Source organism: Syzygium oleosum, unplaced genomic scaffold, assembly GCF_021117445.2.
Source record: "Syzygium oleosum isolate NSW1041296 unplaced genomic scaffold, Sole_v2.1 Sole_v2.08, whole genome shotgun sequence".
Lineage (NCBI taxonomy): Eukaryota > Viridiplantae > Streptophyta > Magnoliopsida > Myrtales > Myrtaceae > Syzygium > Syzygium oleosum.
This window is the reverse complement of record NW_026607492.1, coordinates 3,178,983-3,205,277: the sequence shown is the minus strand read 5'-3', so window position 1 is coordinate 3,205,277 and position 26,295 is coordinate 3,178,983. Positions and strand designations below refer to the sequence as shown.

General features: G+C 40.4%; 2 protein-coding genes and 1 long non-coding RNA gene across 4 annotated transcripts; all 3 read right to left on the bottom strand.

Annotated features, from left to right (window-relative positions):
* Positions 1–480: 480 nt before the first annotated feature.
* On the bottom strand, positions 481–15,486 carry LOC115668758 (MDIS1-interacting receptor like kinase 2-like). The gene is made up of 4 exons (XM_056313637.1): positions 15,282–15,486; positions 14,692–14,849; position 11,393; positions 481–1,385 (listed from the first exon to the last, which is right to left on the bottom strand). Exons 1-4 carry the CDS (start codon positions 15,484–15,486, stop codon positions 481–483), a joined length of 1,269 nt encoding a protein of 422 aa, XP_056169612.1.
* LOC130138730 (uncharacterized) lies at positions 3,642–4,337 on the bottom strand. Its single transcript, XR_008817048.1, has 2 exons — positions 4,236–4,337; positions 3,642–3,797 (listed from the first exon to the last, which is right to left on the bottom strand). It is a non-coding gene; the product is annotated as an uncharacterized LOC130138730 (long non-coding RNA).
* A 6,418-nt stretch (positions 15,487–21,904) lies between the features above and the next one.
* Positions 21,905–25,318, bottom strand: LOC115666236 (MDIS1-interacting receptor like kinase 2-like). Of its 2 annotated transcripts, none has more exons than XM_056313635.1 (2): positions 23,159–25,318; positions 21,905–22,596 (listed from the first exon to the last, which is right to left on the bottom strand). In XM_056313635.1, exons 1-2 carry the CDS (start codon positions 24,423–24,425, stop codon positions 22,178–22,180), a joined length of 1,686 nt encoding a protein of 561 aa, XP_056169610.1. In that variant the 5' UTR covers positions 24,426–25,318; the 3' UTR covers positions 21,905–22,177. The 2 variants fall into 2 exon arrangements, with proteins under 2 accessions (XP_056169610.1, XP_056169611.1); XM_056313636.1 differs by having other exon boundaries at positions 22,462–22,763.
* Between the last annotated feature and the right edge of the window lie 977 nt (positions 25,319–26,295).

The window sequence follows — 26,295 nt, the reverse complement described above, 5'->3', positions numbered from 1 at the left end:
TGCGCAAGTGAGATTGAATGGAAGGGCTTGGCCAACGCTCGTTTTGGAGCTAGAAAAACTTTTGAAACTTGTTTCATTGTGGGTCGTGACTTTGGATCGCTACTTAAGCAAGCAAGCGCCAGAGAAACTACTTGAATGATGCTTACAACAGAATTCTCTCTCGGGATTGGCAAGCGCGGGTCCAATAGTTGATGCAACATAATATCTTCTTTGAAAACTGTCGACAACATTAAGGTGATCTCACCTGGATGCTGACCCATTATTGTTTCCATTGCTACCACCCCGAAGCTGTAAACGTCACATTTCTCATTGACGACCAAAGTGTAAGCGAGCTCTTTAAAAAAGCAAATGGTCATAAATTAAATGAGGCTAAAACTAAGTTTTCAATCTTAGCCTAGTGCATTGTCAAATGATAAATATGTAAGCACGATGAAGTGTCGACTTGTTATTACCACATGGGGTTTAAGTACATTGATCTAGCTATGTCCCTCCAGTAATAACATTCCATAAAAATATGGACGATTGCTGCTCACCTGGTGCCATATATCCGTGAGCGCCTCCGACATTTGCAGTGAGATTAGATGAGAAATTATGTTCTAGGAGTCTTGCCTTGCCGAAATCCGATAGGAAAGCCTGCATGTTGTTATCGAGCAAAATGTTGTTGCTAGATATGTCTCGATGAACTATTAGCCGAGCGCAATCATGGTGCAGGTAAGACAATGCATGTGCCATATCCCAGATAATCTCGAGTCTTTTAGACCAGTCTAGTTCCACCGCTTCAACGTCATCTCTCAAAGCACAGAATAGACTCCCCCTTTCCATGTACTCATAAACCAAGAACATGCATCGCTTGTGTAAGCAAAAACCATGGAGCTTGATTATGCTTCTATGCCGTACTTTTGTCAAGTGCTTCACTTCATTTCGGAAGCTCTTGTCGAAAGATGGGTCTTCTGCTTCAAGACGGTGAAGTTTTTTCAATGCCACGGTTTTCCCATTGGGCAATCTTGCTCTATAAAGACTACCGTATCCACCGGTTCCAATGCAATATTTGATATCAAAGTCTTCTGTTGCATTGATTATGTCTTCATATGCAATTCTCCCATCATAATTCCATATTGACAAGAAATCTCCACTTTTTTCCACTGTCTTTGATTGCAGGCTCTTCATTCTACACCCAAATTTGATCAAAGGCCCCAAAACGAAATAGAAAATGAACGGTGTAGCCGTCATTGGTATAAGTATTGTCATAAGTACAACCCTAGACATTCTTCTGGAACCATCAATCTTTTCCAAACCTTCATTGCCTATGAAAGCTCCATAAGGAACATGGGCCAGATTATTTGGAATTTTTCCTGTGAGATGATTGTACGACAAGTCAATGTAATCTATGTGACCAAGAGTCGGAGGGATCGTCCCCCAAAACGCATTGGAACTCAGATCCAGGCAGATAAGACTCTTTAGATTTCCCAATTCGGGAGGGATAGGACTTCCGAGTCTATTACTATGAATGTCAATTACTTCTAACGCGGTGAGGTTTTGGAGACAAAGAGGGAACTCACCGGTTAGGTGATTGTGGGACAAGTTGAGGTGCCTGAGCTTCGGGAGTGCACATATTTGAAGGGGAAAGATAGTAGCGAGGTAATCATCATGCAGCCTAAGAAAGGCTAGATTTGAGAGTTGAGAGAAATTCATGCTGCTCAAATCACATGCGACCCCGGAGTCGTGTTGGCCTCGTTGGTTTATGTTTATCTTGACAACGCTTCCGGAATGGTCGCATGAAATGCCAGGCCACATGCAATGTCACTACAAAAAAAGCCGGGTTTTGCCACGAATTTTGCCACGAAAAATTTCGACAAAATTCGTGGCAAAATGCATTTGCGACGAAATTGGCGACGGAAAAAAATTCGTCGCTAATAGGCCGTCGCAAAATTTTGCCACGGAAAATTCCAATTTTCGTGGCTAATTTGCGACGAAAAAATTCGTCGCAAAATTCGTCGCTAATTATCCGTGGCAAAATTCGTGGCTAATTTTGCAACGAAAAATAATTCGTGGCAAAATTCGTCGCTACTTATTCGTGGCAAAATTCGTGGCTAATTTGCCACGAATAATATTCGTGGCAAATATCCGTCGCTAATTTGCCACGAATAATATTCGTGGCCAATATCCGTCGCTAATTTGCCACGAATATTTTTCGTGGCAAATATCCGTGGCTAATTTGCCACGAATATTATTCGTGACAAGAATCCGTCGGTAATTTGCCACGAGATCTATTCGTGGCAAAAGTCGTCGCTATTATTTTGATTTATTTTTTGGTCGCCAAAGTGCGACGAAAAATTTTCATGGCAAAAAGTCGTTGCTAATTATCACGTGGCTAATAAATTTTTTTTTTTTTCGACTAGTTTATTCGTGGGTAATTTGCCACAAAAAAATTCGTGGCTAAATTCGTGGCTAATTTGCCACTGGAATTATTCGTGGCAAAATTCGTGGCTAAATTCGTGGCTAATTTGCCACTGGAATTATTCGTGGCAAAATTCGTGGTTAAATTCGTGGCAAAATTCGTGGCTAATTTGCCACTGGAATTATTCGTGGCTAATTTGCCAGGAAATTTTTTTTTTTTATCAGTATTTTGCCACGAAAAATTTTGACTATTGCGGCCGACATTATTCGAAAACAAATTTGGCGACGAATTTTAATGAATACTTTAGCGACGAATGTTGTTTAGGAACGATTTCGATTTGAAATCTGATTAACATTGATAGAAAATCACAGTCAAGACAAGAACAAACCCCAAAAAGAAAGAAATGAAACAATGTTCTAAATTAGCGAGTTCGCAAACTGTTGTGGCAAACTATTGATCTTGCCAAGAAGTTCTTTCACGTTGTGGCAAACTGTTGCGGCAAACTATTGATTTCCAAGAATCGAAGTCCTGTCCATCTGCAGGCGCAAACATCACAATATCAAACTCCTAACCCCTGTTAATTTTTTTCACATCTATTCAACAGTGTAAGCACAAAGATATAAGTACCTCTTGGAAATTTAAACTATCAAGGATCATCATCATCATCAGCAGCATCAGCATCAGCATCATCATCATCATCATCATCATCATCATCAGGAATCTCACTATCATCATCATTGTGGCCATCACCTACTGGATTAGTAGGAGGTACAGGAGGACCGCCGTCATTAGCTTCGAGGTTGAGGTGTTGCATGATCAATTGCAAACGTTGGTTCACTCCTTTCATTTCTTCGTCCTTCTGTACAAGTAATTGTTTCATTTCTTCGTCTTTACGTACAAGTAACCTGTTTCATTTCTTCATCCTTCTGTACCGATAATTGTTTCAAGCGGTTCAATTCTTGGTCCGTTCGCTCCTCGTGTTGTGCCCTTAAAAAAGCCGCCTTTGGAGGATGAAGTTGCGCGGCCGGCATTCTCACGACATCCTTGACAAGGATCCCATCCCAAATATTTGACCTCTTCTCATTCCACCCGATGCCTCCATCCATAATGCCATACTTGTCAACCGATGGCTCGGACGCAAAGAGACTATCACCATCACCATCACCATCACCATCACCACTAGCAAGCACCGTGCTCATTACAAGTTCATCATATTTGTCCTACATTAACAATATTAATAAAAATAAAAATAAAAAAAAACTTCATATATATAAATACAAAATATAACCTTACATACCTTAATAACTTTTGCTCGATTGCCGGTCCATGTCTTATCTTTTTTCTGAAAGGTGCGTTCAAATGTAGCCATAAATGTTGGTTCCGTCCCCAATTCATCTGCCTACAAAATATAAACATAAATGAAATGAGTAATTATTGATTTAACTTTACAACATGTTTAAAAGACTTACCATTCTTTTTCTATGCTCCCGATATTAATAGAGCCCCGGCATATGTGGCGGACCCTTCACTAGAACTAGAAGCTCGATTCTTCTTATTAATTTCAACGATTTCTTGATGCTTTTCGGTGTCCCAAATTCTTTTGATTTCCGCCCAATTGTCAGCTGTAATAAAATCCGGCTTTTCTTGTCTTCTCTTTGCTCTATTCATCACATTTCGCATGTGATCACCGGCTTTCTTCTTAAAAATTCTCTTAACTTCTTTCTCTTCCGCTTCATCCCACCTGAACTTCCGCTGCAAGCAATCAATAGAAAAATAATTGTACGCTCAGTATGTTAATCGAACTTAGTTTGTGAGGAAATAAAAGGACAAAACTTACCTTGAACTCATTCCACCACAATTCCTTTACTTCTTTTGGAGCAGTGGTCCAACTACTAAACTGCCCCATCCAATAGTTATCGATTATTTTATTAAGTCTCCTCACAACACGCGTAGAATTCGTGAATCTGCAAACAGGTTATAACTTATTTCAACATACGTAGCATCCGTAAAGCATACAGACAATTCAGTTGACATCCATAATAATTCACAGATATTTAAAAAAATGAAATACTTACGAATCTCCAAATGGGGCTATCATGAAGCGGGTATCTTCTTCATAATTCGAGTGTTGCGTTGAAGAAGAAGGTGGAACCGAAGGCGATGGAACTGAAGTAAATTCAGTTCGCATTTGAGGGTCGGAGGAAGGGCCAATGTGTCCATGTACTAGTTGAGGGTTAGATAAAAGGGCAGGGGCAGGGGAAGCGGAAAGGGATGGGGATGAGGACGAGGAAGAGGAAAGGCCTGATCTTCTTTGTGAAGCATCATCACGACGCATGTGACCTCCACGTTTATACTAAAAGGTGCAAGGTTAGACAAAAATAAAAAAAATTATGAACATATATTAAGGACACATAATGACGTACGTCGTGAAGCTTACCATTTTGTTATTGAGAGCAAGAGAGATGGCCCCTGAAAAAAAGGAAGCTGTCCGGAAATGTCTACGAGCTAAATTTCGGGTCCTACAACGGTAAAAAAGGAAGAACTCATCTAGCCTTAGAACTTAATAAGTTACACTTTCACAACAAATGTTATGATGCAAGTAAATCACTAAGTTCTGTTCAAAATGAATATATCAATAAATTTTTACCTCGAAGGGAGCCACTCCAGAAAACGCAAATGTTACGGAAATAGTTTTACCCCGATGGCCAAAGCTTCAACCCAGGCCAAAAAAGGTTTGGAAATAGTTTTCAAACCTAGATAATGATAAAATGACTCCGAAACGAAAAAAAAAAAGCCCAAATGTCGCAGAAAACACTATTCACCAGAATCAATTTTTGGCAAAAAACCCATCTAAACGACTCCAAAAAGCCAAAAAATGGCTTGCGTCACGGCCGTAGGCGTGAATTTCGATCAGCGGGCCGTTTCCACTTGACCGACTAAATTTCAGCTCATTCCGACAACATTTCACCTTATTTCGACCAAATTTCAAACGAATTTCAACTAAATTTCAACTAAATTTCAACCTAAATCCGACCAAATTGATTATGTTTCGTTCTGTTTCGTGGGCAAACGAAGCAGTTAGGTCTGTTTCGCCCACGAACGAATCAAATTCGTGGGCGAAACGAGAAACAGGAACCATTACTTTCGCCCACGAAACAGAGAATCAAATTCGTGGGCGAAACAGGAATGGTTCTGTTTCGTTTTAGCACGAATTTGATTCTGTCGTGGGCGAAAAACAGCACTCCAACAATAATTACACACGAAGCGCCCACGAAAGCCAACACGGAAAGCGCCCACGAAAGCCAACACGAGAAGCGGGGCCGAAGCAAGGCGCCCACAAGCGGTTTGTTTCGCACACAATAGAACCAAATTCGTGGGCGAAACAGGATAACTGCTTTCGTCTGCGAGCAACGAGCGAACGAGCGGAACGAAGCAAACCCAACACGGAAGCGTATGGACCCAACACGAAGCCGGCCAACACAGGCACACGAGACGCGAGACCCAACTCGGAAGCCGGCCAACACGTAAGCGAAGCACGAAGCTTAGCGAAGCGAGCGCGAAGCGGAAGCACGAAGCGAAAGCACGAAGCGAAGCATAGAAGCGAAGCACGGCGCGCGGACCAAACGTAGACCCAACACATACATTGAACGAAGCATAAGCGGACGCAAACGCCTAGAAATAACGGCGAAAAGGACCAACGAAGCATACCGAATAGAAGCAGACCAAACCGAATAGAAGCGAGCCAACACTCTCGGACGCCGCCGAAGAACCCAACGAGAAGCGGGCCGCGCGGGGGTGTCCTCGCTTCCCATCGTCCGCCGCGAAGAACGCCAAGAATCGCGCCGAAGAACGCCAAGAATCGCGCTAAAGAACGCCGAAGAACCGCAACGAGAGACAGAGAAGAGGGAGAAGACGGAGACAGGACAAGAGACGAGAGACGGAGATAGGTTCGATCGTGAGAACGAGAAAAGAAGAACCCTAATTTGTACCCGCTCATGAAGACGACGCCGTTCGGTGAATTTTCGCTGAAATTAGCCACGGATTTAAAATCGTGGCTAAAATCGTGGCAAATTTGCCACGATTTTAGGATTCGTGGCTAAACTCGTGGCAAATTAGCCACGAATATTATTTCGTGGCTAATTTGCCACGGATTTAGCCACGATTTCCAATCCGTGGCTAATTTGCCACGATTTTAGCCACGAATTGTTATTATATCGCGGCAAATTCGAACCGAAATATAAAATTGTCGCGGTAATTTTGGGGTCTTTTTCAAATTCGTGGCTAAATCCGTGGCAAATTTGCCACGGATTTTAGCCACGGATTTCCTAAAAAAGAATAAATTAGAAATTTTTTTTAAAACAAATCCGTGGCTAAAATCCGTGGCAAATTTGCCACGGATTTCCTAAAAAAGAATAAATTAGGATTTTTTTTTAAAAAATCCGTGGCAAAAATCCGTGGCAAATTTGCCACGGATTTTGCCTCGGATTTCCTAAAAATAATACAATCGAATTTTTAAAAAATCCGTGGCAAAAATCCGTGGCAAATTTGCCACGGATTTTTGTCACGGATTTCCTAAAATAATACAATCGAATTTTTTTTTTAAAAAATCCGTGGCAAAAATCCGTGGCAAATTTGCCAAGGATTTTTGCCACGGATTTCCTAAAAAATAATACAATCGAATTTTTTTTTAAAAAAATCCGTGGCTAAAATCCGTGGCAAATTTGCCACGGATTTTTGCCACGGATTACCTAAAAAATAATACAATAGAAATTTTTTTTAAAAAATCCCTGGCAAAAATCCGTGGCAAATTTGCCACGGATTTTTGCCACGATTTCCTAAAAAATAATACAATCGAATTTTTTAAAAAAATCCGTGGCTAAAATCCGTGGCAAATTTGCCACGGATTTTAGCCACGGATTCCTAAAAAATAATACAATCGAATTTTTTTAAAAAAATCCGTGGCTAAAATCCGTGGCAAATTTGCCACGGATTTTTGCCTCGGATTTCCTTAAAAATAATACAATCGAATTTTTAAAAAAAATCCGTGGCTAAAATCCGTGGCAAATTTGCCGCAGATTTTAGCCACATTTCCTATAAAAGAATACAATATAATTTTTTTTAAAAAAAATCCGTGGCTAAAATCCGTGGCAAATTTGCCACAGTTTTAGCCACGAATTTCCTAAAAAGAATACCATATAATTTTTTTTTAAAAATCCGTAGCTAAAATCCGTGGCAAATTTGCCACGGATTTTAGCCACGGATTTTTTAAAAAGAATACAATAGAAATTTTTTTAAAAAAATCCGTGGCTAAAATCCGTGGCAAATTTGCCACGGATTTTTGCCAATTTCCTAAAAAAATAATACAATCGAATTTTTAAAAAAAAATCCGTGGCAAAAATCCGTGGCAAATTTGCCACGGATTTCCTAAAAAATAATACAATCGAATTTTTTTAAAAAAATCCGTGGCAAAAATCCGTGGCAAATTTGCCACGGATTTTTTGCACGGATTCCTAAAAATAATACAATCGAATTTTTTAAAAAAATCCGTGGCTAAAATCCGTGGCAAATTTGCCACGGATTTTTGCCACAGATTACCTAAAAAATAATACAATAGAAATTTTTTTAAAAAAATCCGTGGCAAAAATCCGTGGCAAATTTGCCCCGGATTTTTGCCACGGATTTCCTAAAAAATAATACAATCGAATTTTTTAAAAAAAATCCGTGGCTAAAATCCGTGGCAAATTTGCCACGGATTTTTGCCACGGATTTCCTAAAAAAATAATACAATCGAATTTTTTTAAAAAAAATCCGTGGCAAATTTGCCACGGATTTTTGCCACGATTTCCTAAAAATAATACAATCGAATTTTTTAAAAAAAAAATCCGTGGCTAAAATCTGTGGCAAATTTGCCACGGATTTTAGCCACGGATTTCCTAAAAAAGAATAAATTAGAAATTTTTTTTAAAAAAAAATCAGTGGCTAAAATCCGTGGCAAATTTGCCACGGATTTTTGCCACGGATTTCCTAAAAAAAAGCCTAAATCATGCGTACGGCCTTTATTTACGAAATCCGTGGTAAATTGCCACGGATTTTTGCCACGAATTATTAAAATTAATTTTTGGCTTTTCATGAAAAATTACTTGGCCTTGTGAGTGGGATTTTTTCATGAAATTCGTGGCTAAATTTCGTGGCAAATTTTCCACTTATTTTAGCCACGAATTTCATTTCTACTATCCCACACTCGCGTAATTTTTTTTTTTTTTCCGAACAATGACGTTTCATTAACAATAATAGCAATAATAATATTCAACAACAATTACAATAATAATAATAATAATAATAACTACCACAACAACAACAACAACAACAACAACAACAACAACAATACTAATAATTACGGCAACAACAACAATAATAAATATGACAACAACAATAAACTTTGTCATAATAATAATAATAATAATAATAATTACGACATAATTAGTAAAAAGTTTCAAAAATCTAAATCTTCGCCTTCACCTTCGTCTTCATCTTGATCTTAATCTTCTTGTTCAGCATCATCGTCATCATCGTCATCATCGTCATCGTCATCATCATCGTCATCGTCGTCGTCGTCATCATCATCATCATCATCATCCTCTGTCGAAAATCGAGCTTCGCAACACCTTCAGATCTACATCTATCATTTGCTCCACATGGATCTCGTAGAGTAGGAATGTTATATTCCTCGGTTTGAACCGCATTATAAACTTCCTCTTGTTGATATGCTGTATCCTTCCAGTGTTCCTTGATTTTTCTTCGTGCTTTGGTTTTACATACAGCCCATCAATCAGCTTTGTCACGTTTCAAACTAGGATATGATGCATAATATACTTGAATTGCTTGTTGGGCCAACACAAATGGTTCATATTTCTTATACCTTTTCTTGTGATTTATTTCAACCAAATTAAACTTCGTATGTACCTTCGTTCCTTTGACGGGGTCGAACCACATGCACTTAAATAACACAACCCGCATTGATGGTCCGGGGTACTCTATCTCGATGATTTCATCCAACAAGCCATAAAAATCATCTTTTGAACTACCACAATTGGATGACCGAACACACACACCACTATTCATTGTGGCTTTTTCCATTCCATATTCTCGAGTGTGAAAATTGTACCCGTTTATGAAATATCTTTGGCCAACTTCGTATGCTTGTGGACCCCATGACAGATAATATAGTAATCCTTGCTCTTCAACTTGATCATGATTACTGTGAACCTAAGATTACACACGCAAAGTCAATAATATATATTTAAATGATGTATAAAATATTAATAACTTGGTTTTGGTCTATAGGCAACTTACATATGTTTTGAACCATGCTGCAAATTGTTCATCGCACAAACGGTCGAACTCATTTGGTGGTAGTCCATACATTGAATTTTGAAAAATCCTATTAACAATTTACATTTAAATATTAGTAAATATTTGACACACAATACATATATTTGCAAAAGTATACACTTACTTGGAAGTATGGCTCCACTTACGGACAGTTCGAGTAAAATATAGGTATGGGCGGCTGCCGTTCTTCGCCCGTTAAGCAACGAGCCGGCATGCGCCGCTTGGTCGAGCCGAGATAATTGAAAATAGAGAATGATTTGCAATTGGGATCGATGGGACCCTAATCATTTCTTCATGCTCTCCGCCTCTTGCACTGCACGTGCGGCTCAAAATAGTATGATGCAAATGTTGTCACTTCTTCCACAATATATACATTACAAATTGAAGCTTCAACACATGCCTTATTCTTCACTTTTTTCTTCAAATGATATAAGAACCTTGTTGCAATAGAAAGAAGTTTATCAGAACATAATATATAATAAAGTATTTTGAATTTTATTTTGAAAAAAATTTTACCTCTCAAATGGATACATCCATCGAAATTGGACGGGACCTGCAACTTTAGCCTCATAAGGCAAGTGAACTAGGAGATGCTCCATTGAATCAAAAAACGCTGGAGGAAATATCCTTTCTAAATTGCAAAGAATAATTGGAATGTCTCTCTCCGGTTTCTCCATGTGTGATACTTGTGCTTAACACTTTGTTGAGCAAATATCATGGAGGAAATTACTTAACTCTGTAATGGCGCCCCATACAAAGTTTGGTAGAAGTTCCTTCAAAGCTATTGGAATTAGTCTTTCCATAAATATGTGACAATCATGACTCTTTAATCCTGTCAACTTGCATTCGTTCAAATCAACACATCTCCCGATGTTCGAAGCATATCCATCGAAGGAAACCGCACTGATTTCAACCATTGACAAACGACTCGTCTCTGCTCCTTATCCAATGTATAAACTGCTTTTGGTTTTGGTCCCCTACTTGCTTGCATCCACATCTAATGTTGGCCGATCACAAATATCTCTCATATCTTTTCTTGCATTCAAGTTGTCTTTTGTTTTTCCCGTGACATCCATCACAGTATTTATGACATTGTCGAAAACATTCTTTTCAATGTGCATAACGTCAAGATTATGATGAATAAGATGAGCTTTCCAATATGGTAGATCCCAAAATATCTTGCGTTTAGTCCACTTATGTGCACTTCCGTACGCAATAGTTGTGCCATGAGGGTTTTCAACAACGAGTTGGAAAGTCCTGCACTCGCTCCCATATTTGATCACCAGTCAACCTCAATGGTGGAGGAGTTCTTTCAATCCTATTCTTCATGAACTCTTTTTTATTCCTTCTGAATGTATGATTCATCGGTAAAAATTATCTGCGTGACAGTCAAAATAGCAAGGCTTCTTACCATGTCTTAATCGAATGACTTCGACATCTCCAAACATATCGGACATCCTAAGATCCCAGTGTACTCCATCCGGATAACATTCCATAAGTTGGAAAGTCATTTATCGTCAAAGAAGAGCAGCCTTCATTACAAATGTTTGATTAGTAGAAACATCATACGTAACGACACCTTCATTCCATAGCCGTTGTAACTCTTCAATCAATGGTTGCATATAAACATCTATCAACTTTTTCGGATTTTGCGGCCCGGTCACGATCAATGTCAAAAACATATAAGGTGTCTTCATGCACATACCGGGTGGAAGATTGTACGGAGTTAAGATAAGCGCCCAACATGAATAACTTTTCCCGATTTTCCAAATGGGGCAAATCCATCAAAGCAGAGACTAACCTAATATTTCGAGGCTCTATCGCAAATTCGGGGTATGTTCTATCAAAATGTTTCCATGCCTCTGCATCGAAGGATGACACATTAGACCCTCTTACTTTTTCATGATTTGCATGCCAAGTCATGTGTTCGGCGATGGCTTGAGACGCATAAAGCCTTTGTAATCTGGGGATTAAGGGCAGATAAAACATTTGCTTGCATGGTCTACGCTTCTGATTACGACCTTGCCTCCTGTTCCTGTTAATCTTGTACCTAGGTTGGCTACAGAATTTGCAAGATTCTGCATTTTCATCATCTCTCCAATATAACATACAACCCCTACTACATACATCAATCCTTTCAACTGGAAGACCTAAGTTATCCACTAACTTCTTCATATCGTAAAAATCACTTGGCATTATGTTATCAGGAGGCATTGCTTCTCGCATTACTTCAACAAAAGAGTTAAAGCAATTCTCAGACACATTATGCTCTGCCTTGATATTTAACAATCTTGCTGTCGCTGATAACTGAGTATGATTGTCACAACCTGCCCATAAAGGTTCATCTACTGCTTTCAACACTTCCCAGAACTGATTAGATGGAAACGTTTCATTACACACATTCTCATCAAAACCTGTCACTCCTATCTCTTCAAATTGTTCAAGTCTTGGAGTAAAACTAGTACTTGCATGGTTTGGATCTGAATTATGACCAGCCGCATCAATCACCATCCTCTGGTATGGGTTCATTTGGTCATAATAGCTACATTCTTCCCTAACTGAAAATTGATTACTTATTCGATATCCTTCATCAGATATAAATGGTTCACCATGACAAGTCCAATTATAGTAGTTCGGAGTAAACCCAAATCTACAAAGATGTTCTCTAACTGTATCACATACATGAAATTTACCATTACTTGCACTTTCTACACGGACACCTTAACTTATTTCCATCCATCAACTCATATTTACTACTAGCAAAGTCCAAAAATAGTTCCAACCCGGACGAAACTCATCGGTCAATCCTCGACGTCCAGGTAAGTTCTTATTATACATCCAAGCCCTGTCTCTTTGCATTGTCTATATAAAAAAAACAAAATCTCGTAAAATATTAATGCCAAAAAATTTTCGATATTAAAACCATAAAATTCTAAAAATTAAAATTTTATTTTTGCCTAAACAATTATTTTGAAATTGAAAAAATTAAAACAATTGACTTACCCAAGTATTTGACTGAAATCTTTGTAGTACAAAGTGCTCAATTTGATGAGAATTGCAACGTTCACTTCATCCGCGAGACTTTCAAACGAATACGTACCTACAAAAAAATTGACTTCAGATTTTATTTTTTATAATAATTTTTTTTCCCCAATTTTTTAATAATTTTTTTTCGAATTTTTTCCCAAATTTTTTTCATTTTTTTTCTCCGGTCGCCGGTCCGGCGCACGGCGATCGCTGGCGAGTTGGACCTCGCCGGCCATGCCAATCTGGACCTCGCGGCGAGGTCCGGCCCGCCGCTCGACTTCCTCGCCGCGAGGTCCGGCGGCGGCCATGGCCGCTCGACCTCGCCGCGAGTCCAGGCGGCGGCCATGGCCGCTCGACCTCGCCGCGAGGTCCCGGCGGCGGCCATGGCCGCTCGACCTCGGCGCCCGGATCGGGCGGCGAGGTCGAGCTTGGCCTCGGCGCCCGGATCCGGGGCGCCGAGGTCGAGCAGGCCTCGCCATGGCCGCCGCCGTGAACCTCGCGGCGAGGTCGAGCGGCCATGGGCGGCGAGCCCAAGCTCGACCTCGCCGCGAGGTTCGGCGGCGGCCATGGCGAGGCCCAAGCTCGACCTTGGCGCCCGAGATGCGGCGCGAGGCCCAAGCTCGACCTCGCCGCCCCGGATCCGGGCGCGAGGTCGAGCGGCCATGGCCGCGCGCTCGACCTCGCGGCGAGGACGGTGGCCATGGCCGCGCCGACCTCGCGCGGGACGACAGCGGCCATGGCCGCCGCCGTTGGACCTCGCCGCGAGGTCAGGCCAGGGCCCCATGGCGAGGCCGCTCGGCCTCGCCCGGATCCTGGGGCGAGGTCCGGCCCCGCCCATGGCCGAGCCTCGCCGGTCGGCGGTGTCGCCGGTTCTTGGGGCCAAGCGCGGCTCGAATCCGAAAAAAAAAAAAGAAAGAAAAAAACTCAATAAAATAACAAAAATTTAAAAATAGTTTTGCCCAAATTAATCACACCACTTACCGAGTAAAAAGGTTCACCGAGATAGATTTTTGCGCGTGCGGAGAGATTTATCGAGAGGAAGGGATAACGACGAATAGAGAGAGGAAGGGAGAACGACTAATAGGGATAAGAGGAATTAGCGAGAGAGAGAAATTGGGTCTACAAGTAGAGGAAAATTAGCGACGAATAACAATTAGTCGCTAATTCCGTCATAAAATAACCACGAATTTTTTTCGTGGTAAATTTAAATCGCAAATTAGCGACGACATTTATTTTTCGTCAAAAATTAGAAATGGAAAAACATTCGTCGGCAATTTCGTCGCAAATTAGGCACTAATTTTTTTCGTGGCAAATTCCGTCGCAAATTAGCGACGAATATTTTTTCGTGGCAAATTCCGTCGCAAATTAGCCACGAATTATTTTTCGTGGCAAATTCCGTCGCAAATTAGCCACGAATTTTTTTTGTGGGAAAATCCGTCGCAAATTTTCCACGAATTTTTTTTCGCGGTAAATTTCGTCGCAAATTTGCGACGATTTTTAATCCGTGGCGATTCCGTCATAAATTAGCCACGAATTTTTTTCGTTGCAAAATTCGTCGGAAATTTGCGGCAATTATTTTCGTCGCTAATTTGCGACGGAAAATATATTCGTCGCAAATTGCGTCGCAATTAGCCACGAAAAATAATTCGTCGCAAATTTCCGTGGCTAAACCCTTGTTTTTTTGTAGTGTGTGCTAAGGAAACATTGCTTGCAAGGGGATCAGGCCACCACCCACTACCACGAAGAGCATTTGCTTCTGTTTCCATGGCAGTATATTCCAAGCCTTCATTGCCTTTGAAAGATGTATAACGAACATTGAACAGATTTTGTGGAACTTTTCCTGTGAGATGATTGTACGATAAGTCGATGTAAACCAATTTGGAAAGCTTTTTGAAATTGGGAACTGAACCGTGACGAGTATTCGTCGCAAGTCTGAGGTGGCTTAATGCGAGCAAACTCTCAAGTTCATGAGGGATTTTTCCAAATAAGTTGTTAAAGCTCAAATCTAGATGAGCGAGACTCTTTAAATTTCCTATTTCCGATGGAATGGCACAGTTGAATCCATTCTTACCTAAATCTAGAATCGTCAAGCCGGTTAAATGTGCTAGAGATGAAGGGATAGGATCAGTGAAAGAGTTTAAGCACAACGTCAAGTCAATCAGGCTCTTCATATTACCAATTTTTGATGGGATAGATCCATTGAATTCGTTTCCTTCCATACTCAGATATGCTAAGTTTGTAAAGTTCCCTATTTCTAGAGGAATATATCCATAGAATGAGTTTCCTCCCAAATAGAGATGCGTCAAATTGGACAAGAGACCAAGAGTCGGAGGGATTGTGCCACGAAGCAAATTGAAACCGAGATCTAGGTGGATCAGCCTCTTCAGATTTCCCAATTCGGGAGGGATATATCCACCTAATACATTGTCTTTCATACTCAGATATGCTAAGTTTGTCAAGTTACCAAATTGTGGAGGAATAGATCCATTGAAGGCGTTTGATTCCAAATTGAGATGAGTCAAGTTCCTCAATTTCGCTAGAGTTGGAGGGATTGTGCCACAAAGCTCATTGAAACTGAGATCTAGGTGGATCAGCCTCTTTAGATTTCCCAATTCGGGAGGGATAGGACTATCGATTTGATTAGTATGAATGTCAATAACTTGTAACATGGTGAGGTTTTGGAGACAAAGAGGTAACTCACCTGTTAGGTTATTGTGGGACAAGTTGAGGTGCCTGAGCTTGGGGAGTGCACATATTTGAAGGGGAATGACACCGGCGAGGCCATTATCAGGCAGTCGAAGAGAGGTGAGATTGGGAAGAAAAGAGAAATTCATGTTGCTCCAATGACGTGGGAACCAGTGGAAGTAGTCGTCTTGTTGTGGTATGTTTATTTCGACGACGTATCCATAATCGTCGCACAAAATGCCACGCCACATGCAATGTGACAAGGAAGCGTTGCTCGTAATGTAGTCAGGCCACCACCCACTGCGACGAAGAGCATCTGCCTCCTTTTGGGTGGCAAGGGCAGGGCAGTTGTGGTAGAGAGCTAGCGCAATGACGATCCATGTAGTTGCGGTCATCAGCTGGAGAACATGCAAGCCGACGGCGGGTTTGCTGACAGGATTCAAATGAATCATATGGAATATCTTCATGCTTTATAGTTTATAAAGAGAGAGAGAGAGAGAGAGAGGATCTCTTCTTTTGCTTGGGAAGTGGAAGGCCTGAGTTTGCTGTTATATAGAAGGGCAGAAATAACTTTGTGGAGAGCAATTCGACATAACGACTTGGAAGTCTTCGACTGACTAATTTAACCAGCATGCATATATGGATGGAACTTGTATACGTCCATCAAGAATCCATCCATCAAGAAGTCGAGGTTTTTTGGGGTTTTATGTGTGTTGACTTTTGGAGAAGTACGTGTTCATTGGAAGTCATGTACTATATGATGCTTTTATTGGTGATGTTTGGCCCTACCCATTTCTAACCCATCGTAAGGGAAAGGTCATGGACCAATTGTTCAGTCTTTTCTTCTCTTGACTAACAAGCCTTCAACTTACATAGAGAAAGATCCTTGTAATTCCTATCACACAGTGTGTAAACACAAAAGCATGTTGCTCATCCCAAACGATAGTGACCCTATTGGAATCATTTCTCAAAACACAAAGTAGACCCCCCCTTCCATCATGTGCTCATAAACCAAGAACATGCATCACCTGTGTAAGCGGAAACCGCGGAGCTTAATTATGCTTCCATATCGTACTTCTGTCAATTGTTTCACTTCATTTCGGAAGCCTTGTCGAAAGATGGGTCCCCTACTTCAAGATGGTGAAATTTTTCCAATGCCACGATTTTCCCATTGGGCAATCGCATTATACAGACACTACCACAACCTCCGCTCACTATGCAATATTTGATGTCAAAATCTTCTGTTGCATTGATTATGTCTTTGTATTTGATTCTCCCATCATAATTCCTTATCGGCAAGAAACCTCCATTTTTCTTTGTTGTCTCTGATTGCATGCTCTTTGTCACACGTCGAAATATAAGCAAGGCCTAAGAACAAAATGGGAAATGAGTATTATAGATAAGTGACTTTATTAAAAAAAAACATACGATAGAAGATGTCCAAAGTTCAACAAGAGCTACAAGTTTATGAACAAGATCTAATTTTTTTTGGCGGGCCACATGAAATTATCCAGTCTCATTCAAAGGTTAACTCCCAATTATTTTAAAAAAAAATCCCTTTATGCTTCTGAAATTGATTATTATTACTTCGAGCACACTGTGTTGTCCAGTAATTGAACTTTTGCTATTCCTTTTAATCATTCACTAATCCATTCGTAACCCCATTATAATTATTTCGTTTAATGTAACAAATGACTGCCGAGGAATTGCTAGGAACTGCAATAAAAAAGACTGTTGAAATTGTATGGTCGGTGGAACAAGAACAGCTGCCTGACATACTTTGCCTACAGTTCAATCGTGCCGGCCCCAAGGCCTATTTACAAATTTTCCACAGCACCCATATCTTTTAAGAGATGAAATTTACGCCAAACTCGAATTTGAATAGAGCCCATGGGCAGGTCTAGAATATAAACGAGGCAAGTCCCTCACATGGACATGGTTGAACTGTTGTCACTCCTCTTGGAAGATATTCCCAGTTCTTCCACTTATAATGTTATCACATTCACATATACCACTTTAGCCATGCTAATTCTCGAAGGGCTTTGCTAGCATAACAGTCTTAAGGCTACTGTTATTCTAACAACATGTTATGAACCACATATTTTTGTAGGAGTGAACCCCACAATAATTTATAATAATTTATTATTTATTTTTTTGTAGCCTGTAATAAGCTGCTATTCTCACAGTAGATTCATGACAATCAGATAAGCATTTCTCATTCTCGAATATGAAAAAGCAAGTCATTTATTGCTGAAACTTTACTTTTCAGTTCATTTATTTGATCTAGAATTACCTAAAACCTCTTGGGATTTGCACCCTAACAAAATTATTCATCTGCAAGAATGTTATTTTATAATATAAATGACATCTAATAAGATGATCTAGTACACAGAAAACCAATCGATCATATCACTTTCTAGCGACATTAGGGAAGAAAAATAGAAATGCAAATGAAAGAAGTGTGAAGTATATCAATAAACTTTGGATTTAAGCTCCCGAAAAACATGACACTTTCAAACGAGGAATCTCTCAACGAAGTTGTTCGAGCTCAAATCTGGCAGTTTGATATTCCTTATATCTCCCATTTCCGATGGCATGGCACAGTCGATCTAATTTCGCGTAAATTCAGCACGATCAGCATTCATTGACGTTCCCCGCTCGACTTTATCTTTCTCTTCACAACATGGAGGAAACCCGATTAGTACAGTCTTTCCGACGAGAGAGTGAGCTAACGTTGCCTTGGCACATAAACTCTACTTCCCATAGAAACTCATATTTTAGTTACCGCTTGCATACAATCTCTCCAGATCGGGTCATGAAAAAGTCACTCTTTCGCTGAACACTATAAAAAAAACAAGGGTTTTGCCACGAATTTTCCAACGAAAAATTTGGCAAAATTCCAACGAAATTAGCGACGAACAAAAATTCGTTGATAATTCGTCGTCGCAAATTTTTGCGACAAAAAATTTAAATTTTCGTTGGTAATTTGCAATGAAATTTTTTCGTCGCAAAATTCATGGGAAAATTCGTTGCAAAGTTCGCTGCAAAGTTCATTGGAAAATTCGTCGCTAATTATTCGTTGCAAAAATCGTGGCAAAATTCGTCGGTAATTTTTCGTGGTAAAATTCATGGCAAAACGAATTTCCGACGAATTAGCGACGAAAAAAAATTCGTCGCTAATTCGGCTTCGGAAATTTTTTGCGACAAAAAATTTTAATTTTTCGTTGGTAATTTGCGACGAAAACAGAGTCGTGGCAAAATTCATGGGAAATTTCCCACGAATTTTGCCACGAAATTCAAATTTTCGGCATGGGTGGCTTTTTTCAATTTTGTGGCAAAATTCGTGGGAAATTTCCCACGAATTTTGCCACGAAATTCAAATTTTCGGCATAGGCGGCTTTTTTCAATTTCGTGGCAAAATTCGTGGGAAATTTCCCACGAATTTTGCCACGAAATTGAAAAACCCGGTATTTTGCCACGAACAAAAAAATTCGTCGGAAATTTTTTTTTTGCAAATTTTGGCGACGAAAATTTGAATTTTCGTTGATAAATTTGAATTTTCGTTGGTAAATTTGAATTTTCGTTGATAAATTTGAATTTTCGCCGGAATCGCGGCCGCGACCCCCCCAGCCGGAATCGCACCATGGGTGGTCTGGATACGGGCCGATGAGGATAGCATCAGGGGGACAATGAGGGCCTTGATTTGCTCCTTCTCGGCGTCGGGGATCGGGGGCGAGGAGGCGGCCGGGGCGAAACGAACATGTGATGGAAACAAATCCAGGTAAGGTTCTAGATGCTTGCTGAGCTGTAGAAGTTGTTATCAGAAAAACAGAATGCATAGTGGAAGCGCGGGAAGATATATATTGACTCGACTGAAGAAGAAAGGGGAATGAATCAATCAGAAAAATCGCCGGGGAAGAAGGGTCTTGGAGAAGAGAGCGTTCGGTTCTTCTACTCGCGTAGAAAAATTCCGGCAAATCTCTTCCCCTTCTTCCGTCGTTTGTTCACCATCGCCGGAGAACTCCTGCAGCTGCTACTCTAGCTTTTGATCCATCTCTTCCCTTCCTTGGACTCGGAATCCGCAACCTCCAAGTTGTTCGTCGCTTCGGACGTACGAGGCATTCTTGTTCGTCGTTTCTTCGCCGTGCCAGAAGAAGCCAAGTTCCGTTGCGGTCCCGTTCGTAGACTACCGTGAAGTCATTGTCCACGAACCAGGTAAACCTTCTATTTGCAATGCTTTGTTTCTCTGTTACACTGAGGCATAGAACGCCGAATTGAATGAATGATTTCTAGTCAAAATCATGTGAAACTGAAGCGGATTTGTGGAATATATTGATGATTCAGAACTTTATATATTGTGTTTACGCTGAAAATCGTTTTAAAATTAAATCGGAAAATCGTTTCTAAAGTTGCATATCATATGTTCGGCAAAATGCATAACTAAAAAACCGAATTGATTTTCGTGAAATCGACGCATGGAACTTGTCCTTTGTGCTTGATTAGGTCCTAGTTTGATGAATCAATACTGAATCCGTGTTTTTCCTTGATTTTGTGGCATATTCATCATTTTTCCGAGTCGGCCATTGAGGGAACCTTCGACGGAGATCCATTCCACTTTTGCCGGAGCGATGCCTGCGGTTAGAGGCCGCTTCAGTTAGTCTATCTCACGATCTGATTTGCATATATGTTTCCTACGTGAGACTGAGTTTCAGTTAACGTGATTTTTAAGTTTGAGAATTTCTCGCCGGAGTTAGTCCGACCTTGTAGAAACCGTCGGCCAACTAGTGGCCGGTGCTCATTAGCCGGCCGTGGTTAGTTGACGTCGACGATTGAAGGTTGAGGTCGACGATATTATGAAGTTCGCCGGAAGAAATGTTCTCGGTGAAGGTGGCAAATAGCTATTCTCAGTGAAGATGAGGGCGTGAATAAAAAAGGCCATCGGGGAAGAAGACCAAAACAAAAGGGAATAAAAAGAAATAAAAAAGAAGTAAAAGGAGTTGATTATAATAGAGACCGAGTCGATTTGGGTGGAGCAAAGGTGTAATGGGCTGTATTTCAAGCCAATTGAATGGGCTGAATTGGAATTGGATAAAAACTGAAATTTGATAATTTGGGCCTTATTCATATTGGGTCCAAGAGCTTGCTCGAATTGACCTAGCCCGGACCATCAGGGTCCGGGTCGGACTAATGAATCAAACCGGGTTCGTAGACCCGGTCCGAAGTCCGTTTTCCCGAAAAAAAAATTATAAAAAATATATAAAAATTAGAAAAATAAAAAATGTGAGAAAAGGTAAAAAAAAATGTAGAATTCCCTTGGCTTAGTTTTCTTTTAATAAATACTTTTGGCTTGAACAAAAATTGAACCCAAAATTGAATAAGCCTTTAGGGCTTTACCTTAGGGATTTTTGTTGTTGTTTTTTTTAGAGACCATGCTAGGTCGTTGTTTGTCATTTCATTTTTTGGTTTCGTTTGATTGCGCGCTTTAAATTCATTGATTGTTGTTTTTCCTTTTTAGAATGGTTAGGATGAAAATTCAAAATTCTTGATTAGTAAAAGACTGCCGTGATATTTTAGTTAGCAAATAATCAAGTTTAGGTACCGAAAGGGCATTAGTTGAAAAACTAGTGTAATCAAATCCCCGATCCCTAAAAATCTCTGATTGCGTATGTTTTCGAGATAACACTCCCGTATCTCAATTAGGGTTTCTAGCCGACCCTTAATCGTGGCTAGTGGCGACTCCTATCGAACAAATAGATTTAAACAACTAATGTCACATGAGGTATGAACTTAGGGAGAGTTCAATAAAATACCTCTAAACCTACTTCCTCAAGGCGGCTCTCGAAGATTAGGTCGTGACATCCACGTCAATGATTTCCGTGTAAAATTAGCTGGGATGACTAAATTGGCAAATTATCAAAAGATTTATGACTAAATTGACAAACCATCATAAGGTTTAAGACTAAATTAACACAATTAAAAGGGTTAGGAGTAAATTGGCAAATTATCAAAATATTTAGGATTAAATTGGCCAAATTGAAAGATTTAGGATTGAATCGATATAAATATAATAGATTTAGGACTTTCTAAATAATTTCCCCATTGGGGTTTCATATATTGATTTCTAGACCACAGCGTGTTACATGGTCCGTGACAAGTCGTGGTTTTCATGGAATTTTTGATGATGTTTGGCCTAAAAAATATGAGCTTTACCCATCTTTAATGGAAAATAAAAAATATTAAATAGACTTATTCTACGAGTAACTTGCATAGAATCAATTACGTTATAGAAATTGTATATGGGTACTTGTGTTTTATATTGATCTATATTAAAAAGTCCAACTCAAAAGCTTAAGCTATTAAGTAGAGGGAGATCACATAAATATAAAGAGCCTTTAGAATCCGTTGTCAATCGATGTGGGATAATTCTTCAACAGTCTAGTGTGGGTCACATTATTTCTTAATACATTATTATCGATAATACATTTCAATATTACTGAAAAGACGAAAAATAAACGGATGTCCTATGTAAACTGCTTCTCGCTCCTATAGCATCGTATGGTAAGAAGTTTAACATGACTCAATGATTTGCAGAAGCCATACACTTCTATGTCCTCGATCACTTTCACCAAATTGCAGCTTCATTTTAGCAATCTATCTCTTTACTGGACAAGCACTTCATGACCCTTCCTCATCGCTCAGTCCTGATGAAGCTTCTGTGGATCCGCCTTCCAACCATGATCTGTTATAATCTCGGAGCTGAGCCAATGAGATCTCATGGAAGGGCTTCGCCAATGGTAACTTTGGAGCTACAAAGGCTTCCGAGACTCGCTTCATAGTTGGTCGAGACTTTGGATTAGCACTCAAACAAGCAAGTGCCAGAGAAATTATCAGAACAATACTTCTTGCAACGGAGTTCTCCCTTGGATAAGGCAACCGCGGGTCTAAGATTTTATGTAGCATGATATTTTCTCCGAAGGGTGTCAACAACACAGATACGACATCTGCTGGATGTTCACCCATCATGGTTTCCATTGCTACCACTCCAAAACTATACACATCGCGTTTCTCATTGACGACCATAGCATACGCGAGCTCTGAAAAAAAAACAAAAAGAATACAAACGGCATCATAAATTTTGATGGCAAAGCCTTGGGACGGGCCGGGTGCACCCTTTAACACCTTTCACGGGGCAACTTTTCCGTCCCCGTCCTCGCCCACATAACTATGCACGACAACTCATTCCGCCCAGCCTCATTTGCCCCTTCAATTTTTTTTTTAAAACAATTAATTTTTCTAACGACAATATTTTCCATAATAAAAGTATAATAGAAATAAATGATTTAGTAATATCAATATAGATGTAATACCAAATATAAGAATCTTGACTATTCCGACAAATATTTACTTAAATTTCACATAAGAATATAGTTTATAAGACATTTTTTTAAATAAGTAACCTAGTAATACAAACAATGGGAGAGTAAAAAATAAATATTAATTATCTAAAAATTTCAAAATAATTAAAGTACATACAACACCACAAGTCATTGAAGTGCGTGGATGATGAAACTTCAGCAAGTCGTAAGAACTACCATGTCTGACTTGTGCCTCTAGTAGTAACTTTCAGAAGAAAAAATAAACTAATGGATTGCTCACCTGGTGCAATATATCCATAGGTGCCAGCCATATTTGCAGTGAGATTAGATGAGGAATCAAGATCCAGAAGTCTTGCGGTGCCAAAAATTGATACAAAAGCCTGCATTTTGCTGTTGAGTAAGATAATGTTGCTAGATATGTCTCGATGAACAATTGGCTGAGCACAGTCATGGTGCATGTAAGACAAAGCATGTGCCGTGTCTCGGACGAGATCGACTCTTTTGGACCAATCTAATTCCACCACCGTGACATCATCCCTCAAAGCATGGAATAGACTCCCCCTTTCCATGTACTCATAAATCAAGAACATGCATCGCCTGTGTAAACAGAAACCATGGAGCTTGATGATGCTTCTATGCCGTACTTCTGTCAAATGTTTCACTTCATTCCGAAAGCTCTTGTTGAAGGACGGGTCCTCTGCTTCAAAGTGGTGAAGCTTCTTCAGTGCCACAACTTTCCCATTGGGCAACTGCGCTCTATAGACACTACCATAACCGCCGGTCCCAATGCAATATTTGATGTCAAAGTCCTCTGTTGCATTTATTATGTCTTCATATGTAATCCTCCCGTCATAATTCCATATTGACAAGAAATTTCCATTTTTCTCTGTAGTCTCTGATTGCACGCTCTTTGTGGCATGTCGAAATAGGAAGCACGATCCAAGAACTACACAGGAAATGAGTATTGTAGCCAGCAGAACGAACATCCTCGTGTAATGAATAACGCTAGACCTTCTGTGGGCTTCGTTGCCCATAAAAGAGGTGTAAGGAAAAGCAGCCCTGAGATTATCTGGGATTGGGCCTTTGAGATGATTGTATGATAAGTCAAGGCGAACTAAGTGAGAATTGTTTTTAAATGTGGGAATTGAGCCAGAAAGAGAATTGTTGTGAAGATCGAGATAGATTAACGAGGTCAAATTCTCAAGTTCAACGGGGATTTTCCCGATCAAGTTGCTCGAGCTCAAATCTAGAAGCCCGAGATTCCTTAAATCTCCTATTTTCGATGGGATGACACCATCAAGTCTATTTTCCCGTAAATTCAGCATGCTCAAGCTCTTCACATTGCCTATTTTTGACGGAATAGATCCATTGAGTTTGTTTTGTTGCAAAAGAAGATTAGTCAAACCCATCAAATTCCCTATTTCTGGAGGAATAGATCCATCGAACTTGTTTTCTTGCAAATAGAGATAAGTCAACCCCATCAATTTCCCGATAGCCGACGGAATGGGACCAGTAAAGTTGTTACGACTTAAATCAAGATCCTGCATATATCTGAGGTTCCCAAGTTCGAGATGGATTTTCCCAACCAAGTTGTTCAAGCTCAAATTTAGCCGTTCGAGATTCTTTAAATCTCCTATTTTTGATGGGATGGCCCAATCAAATCTATTTTCCTGTAAGTTCAGCAAGATCAAACTCTCTAAATTGCCTATTTCCAACGGAATAGATCCATTGAGTTTGTTTCCTTGCAAATAGAGATCAGTCAAGTTCGCCAAATTCCCGATTTCCGAAGGAATAGATCCACCAAGTTTGCTTTCTTGCAAATAGAGATGTATCAAGCTCGTCAAATTCCCTATTTCCGGAGGAATAGATCCACCGAGTTTGTTTTTTTGCAAATAAAGATAGGTCAAGCTCCTCAGATTCCCTATAGACGATGGAATGGGACCAGTGAAGTTGTTGCTACTTAAATCAACTTCATCAGCTTCTGCGAGGTTCCCTAGTTCTAGAGGGATAGAGCCACCTAATTTGTTTGAACTAAATCTGAGGGACTGTAAATTGTGCAAGCAACCAACAGTCGGAGGGATTGCGCCAGTAAGACATTGAACTCGAGATCCAAATGGGTCAATCTCATCAGGTTTCCCATCTCAAGAGGGATAGAGCCACTGATGTGATTGTGACTGATACAGAGTACTTGAAGACTGGTGAGGTTTTGGACAAAGGGAGGCAACTCACCGGTGAGAAAATTGTAGGACAAGTCAAGGTAACTTAGTCTTGACAAAGTATATATTTGAAGGGGGATTTCGCCGACCAGTCCGGTGTAAAAGAGTTGCAGAGAAGTGAGGTTCGGAAGGAGGGAGAAGTTCATGTTGCTGAAATTACCTCCTATTTGGTAGTCAGTTGTCAAGTGAATCCCACTTACGCTCCCAGAGACGTCGCACCGTACCCCGGGTATCACGCCCCGAACCCTACGGACACGCAACATCCCGCTATGGTCATTATGATGCGACGTCCCAGGACTCGTCGCCGACCCTTTTCTTTTTATCTTTGAATTACGCAAGCGGAAACGATCACAAACACAACAAACCCCAGACAATAATCAAATCAGGGATAGCAGAGGAAAACCAGTCATAATAAAAGCCATTTTTAATATTCACTTGATTAACCCCTGGGAACATACTTACAAGCCCACTTCGGGCGCTACCACAAAAGCCAGCAAAAAGACAAAGGCTAGGGTTAATCTACTCCATCAACAAGTCGAACTCCAAAAACCAGCTTCCAAACACCCTGAACCAACTGGGTGCATCAACGTGCTAAGGGCCTGAAAAGTGGTTAACAACAACAAATGAGACGAAAGTCTCAATAAGTTAACAGCCTAAGCCCCGCTTAGGAGGCCAACTCGCACGGGGGTTCCTAACCAAGCAATACAACATCAACAGCACATCATTAAACAACCACAGGCATCCTTACCTCGCCTTGGTACACTCGTTGATGAAATGCACATGTCACAAGCTCGAAGCATTTAAAGAGATTTCCCATGCATCAATGCATCACAGTCGCGCGTGTCTCGATTATAAGGTAAAATCCACTTGGGCACGTCCCATACCATGCCTAGCAGTTTCTACCTCATAATCAAGCACTATGCATCACACGTATTCCAATTATTACGCCCCCTCGGGACCACCACACATCAAGCGATACGCAGCAAGATGGTGGTCTACCGTAAAAAGCGGGCTCCGTCCCGCCCCGTCGGGCACGGCTACGTCAAACGATCTACGATAAGACGGCATTCCAATACGGCAACATCAAACGATCTACTGATAAGATGATATCCCGTAAGGAGCATCGAGTCCGGCCTCGGGCCGCGACAAGGCATCCGGGAGCATCGGCACTCAGATAATCCCAGGCATCCGATAAATCGGG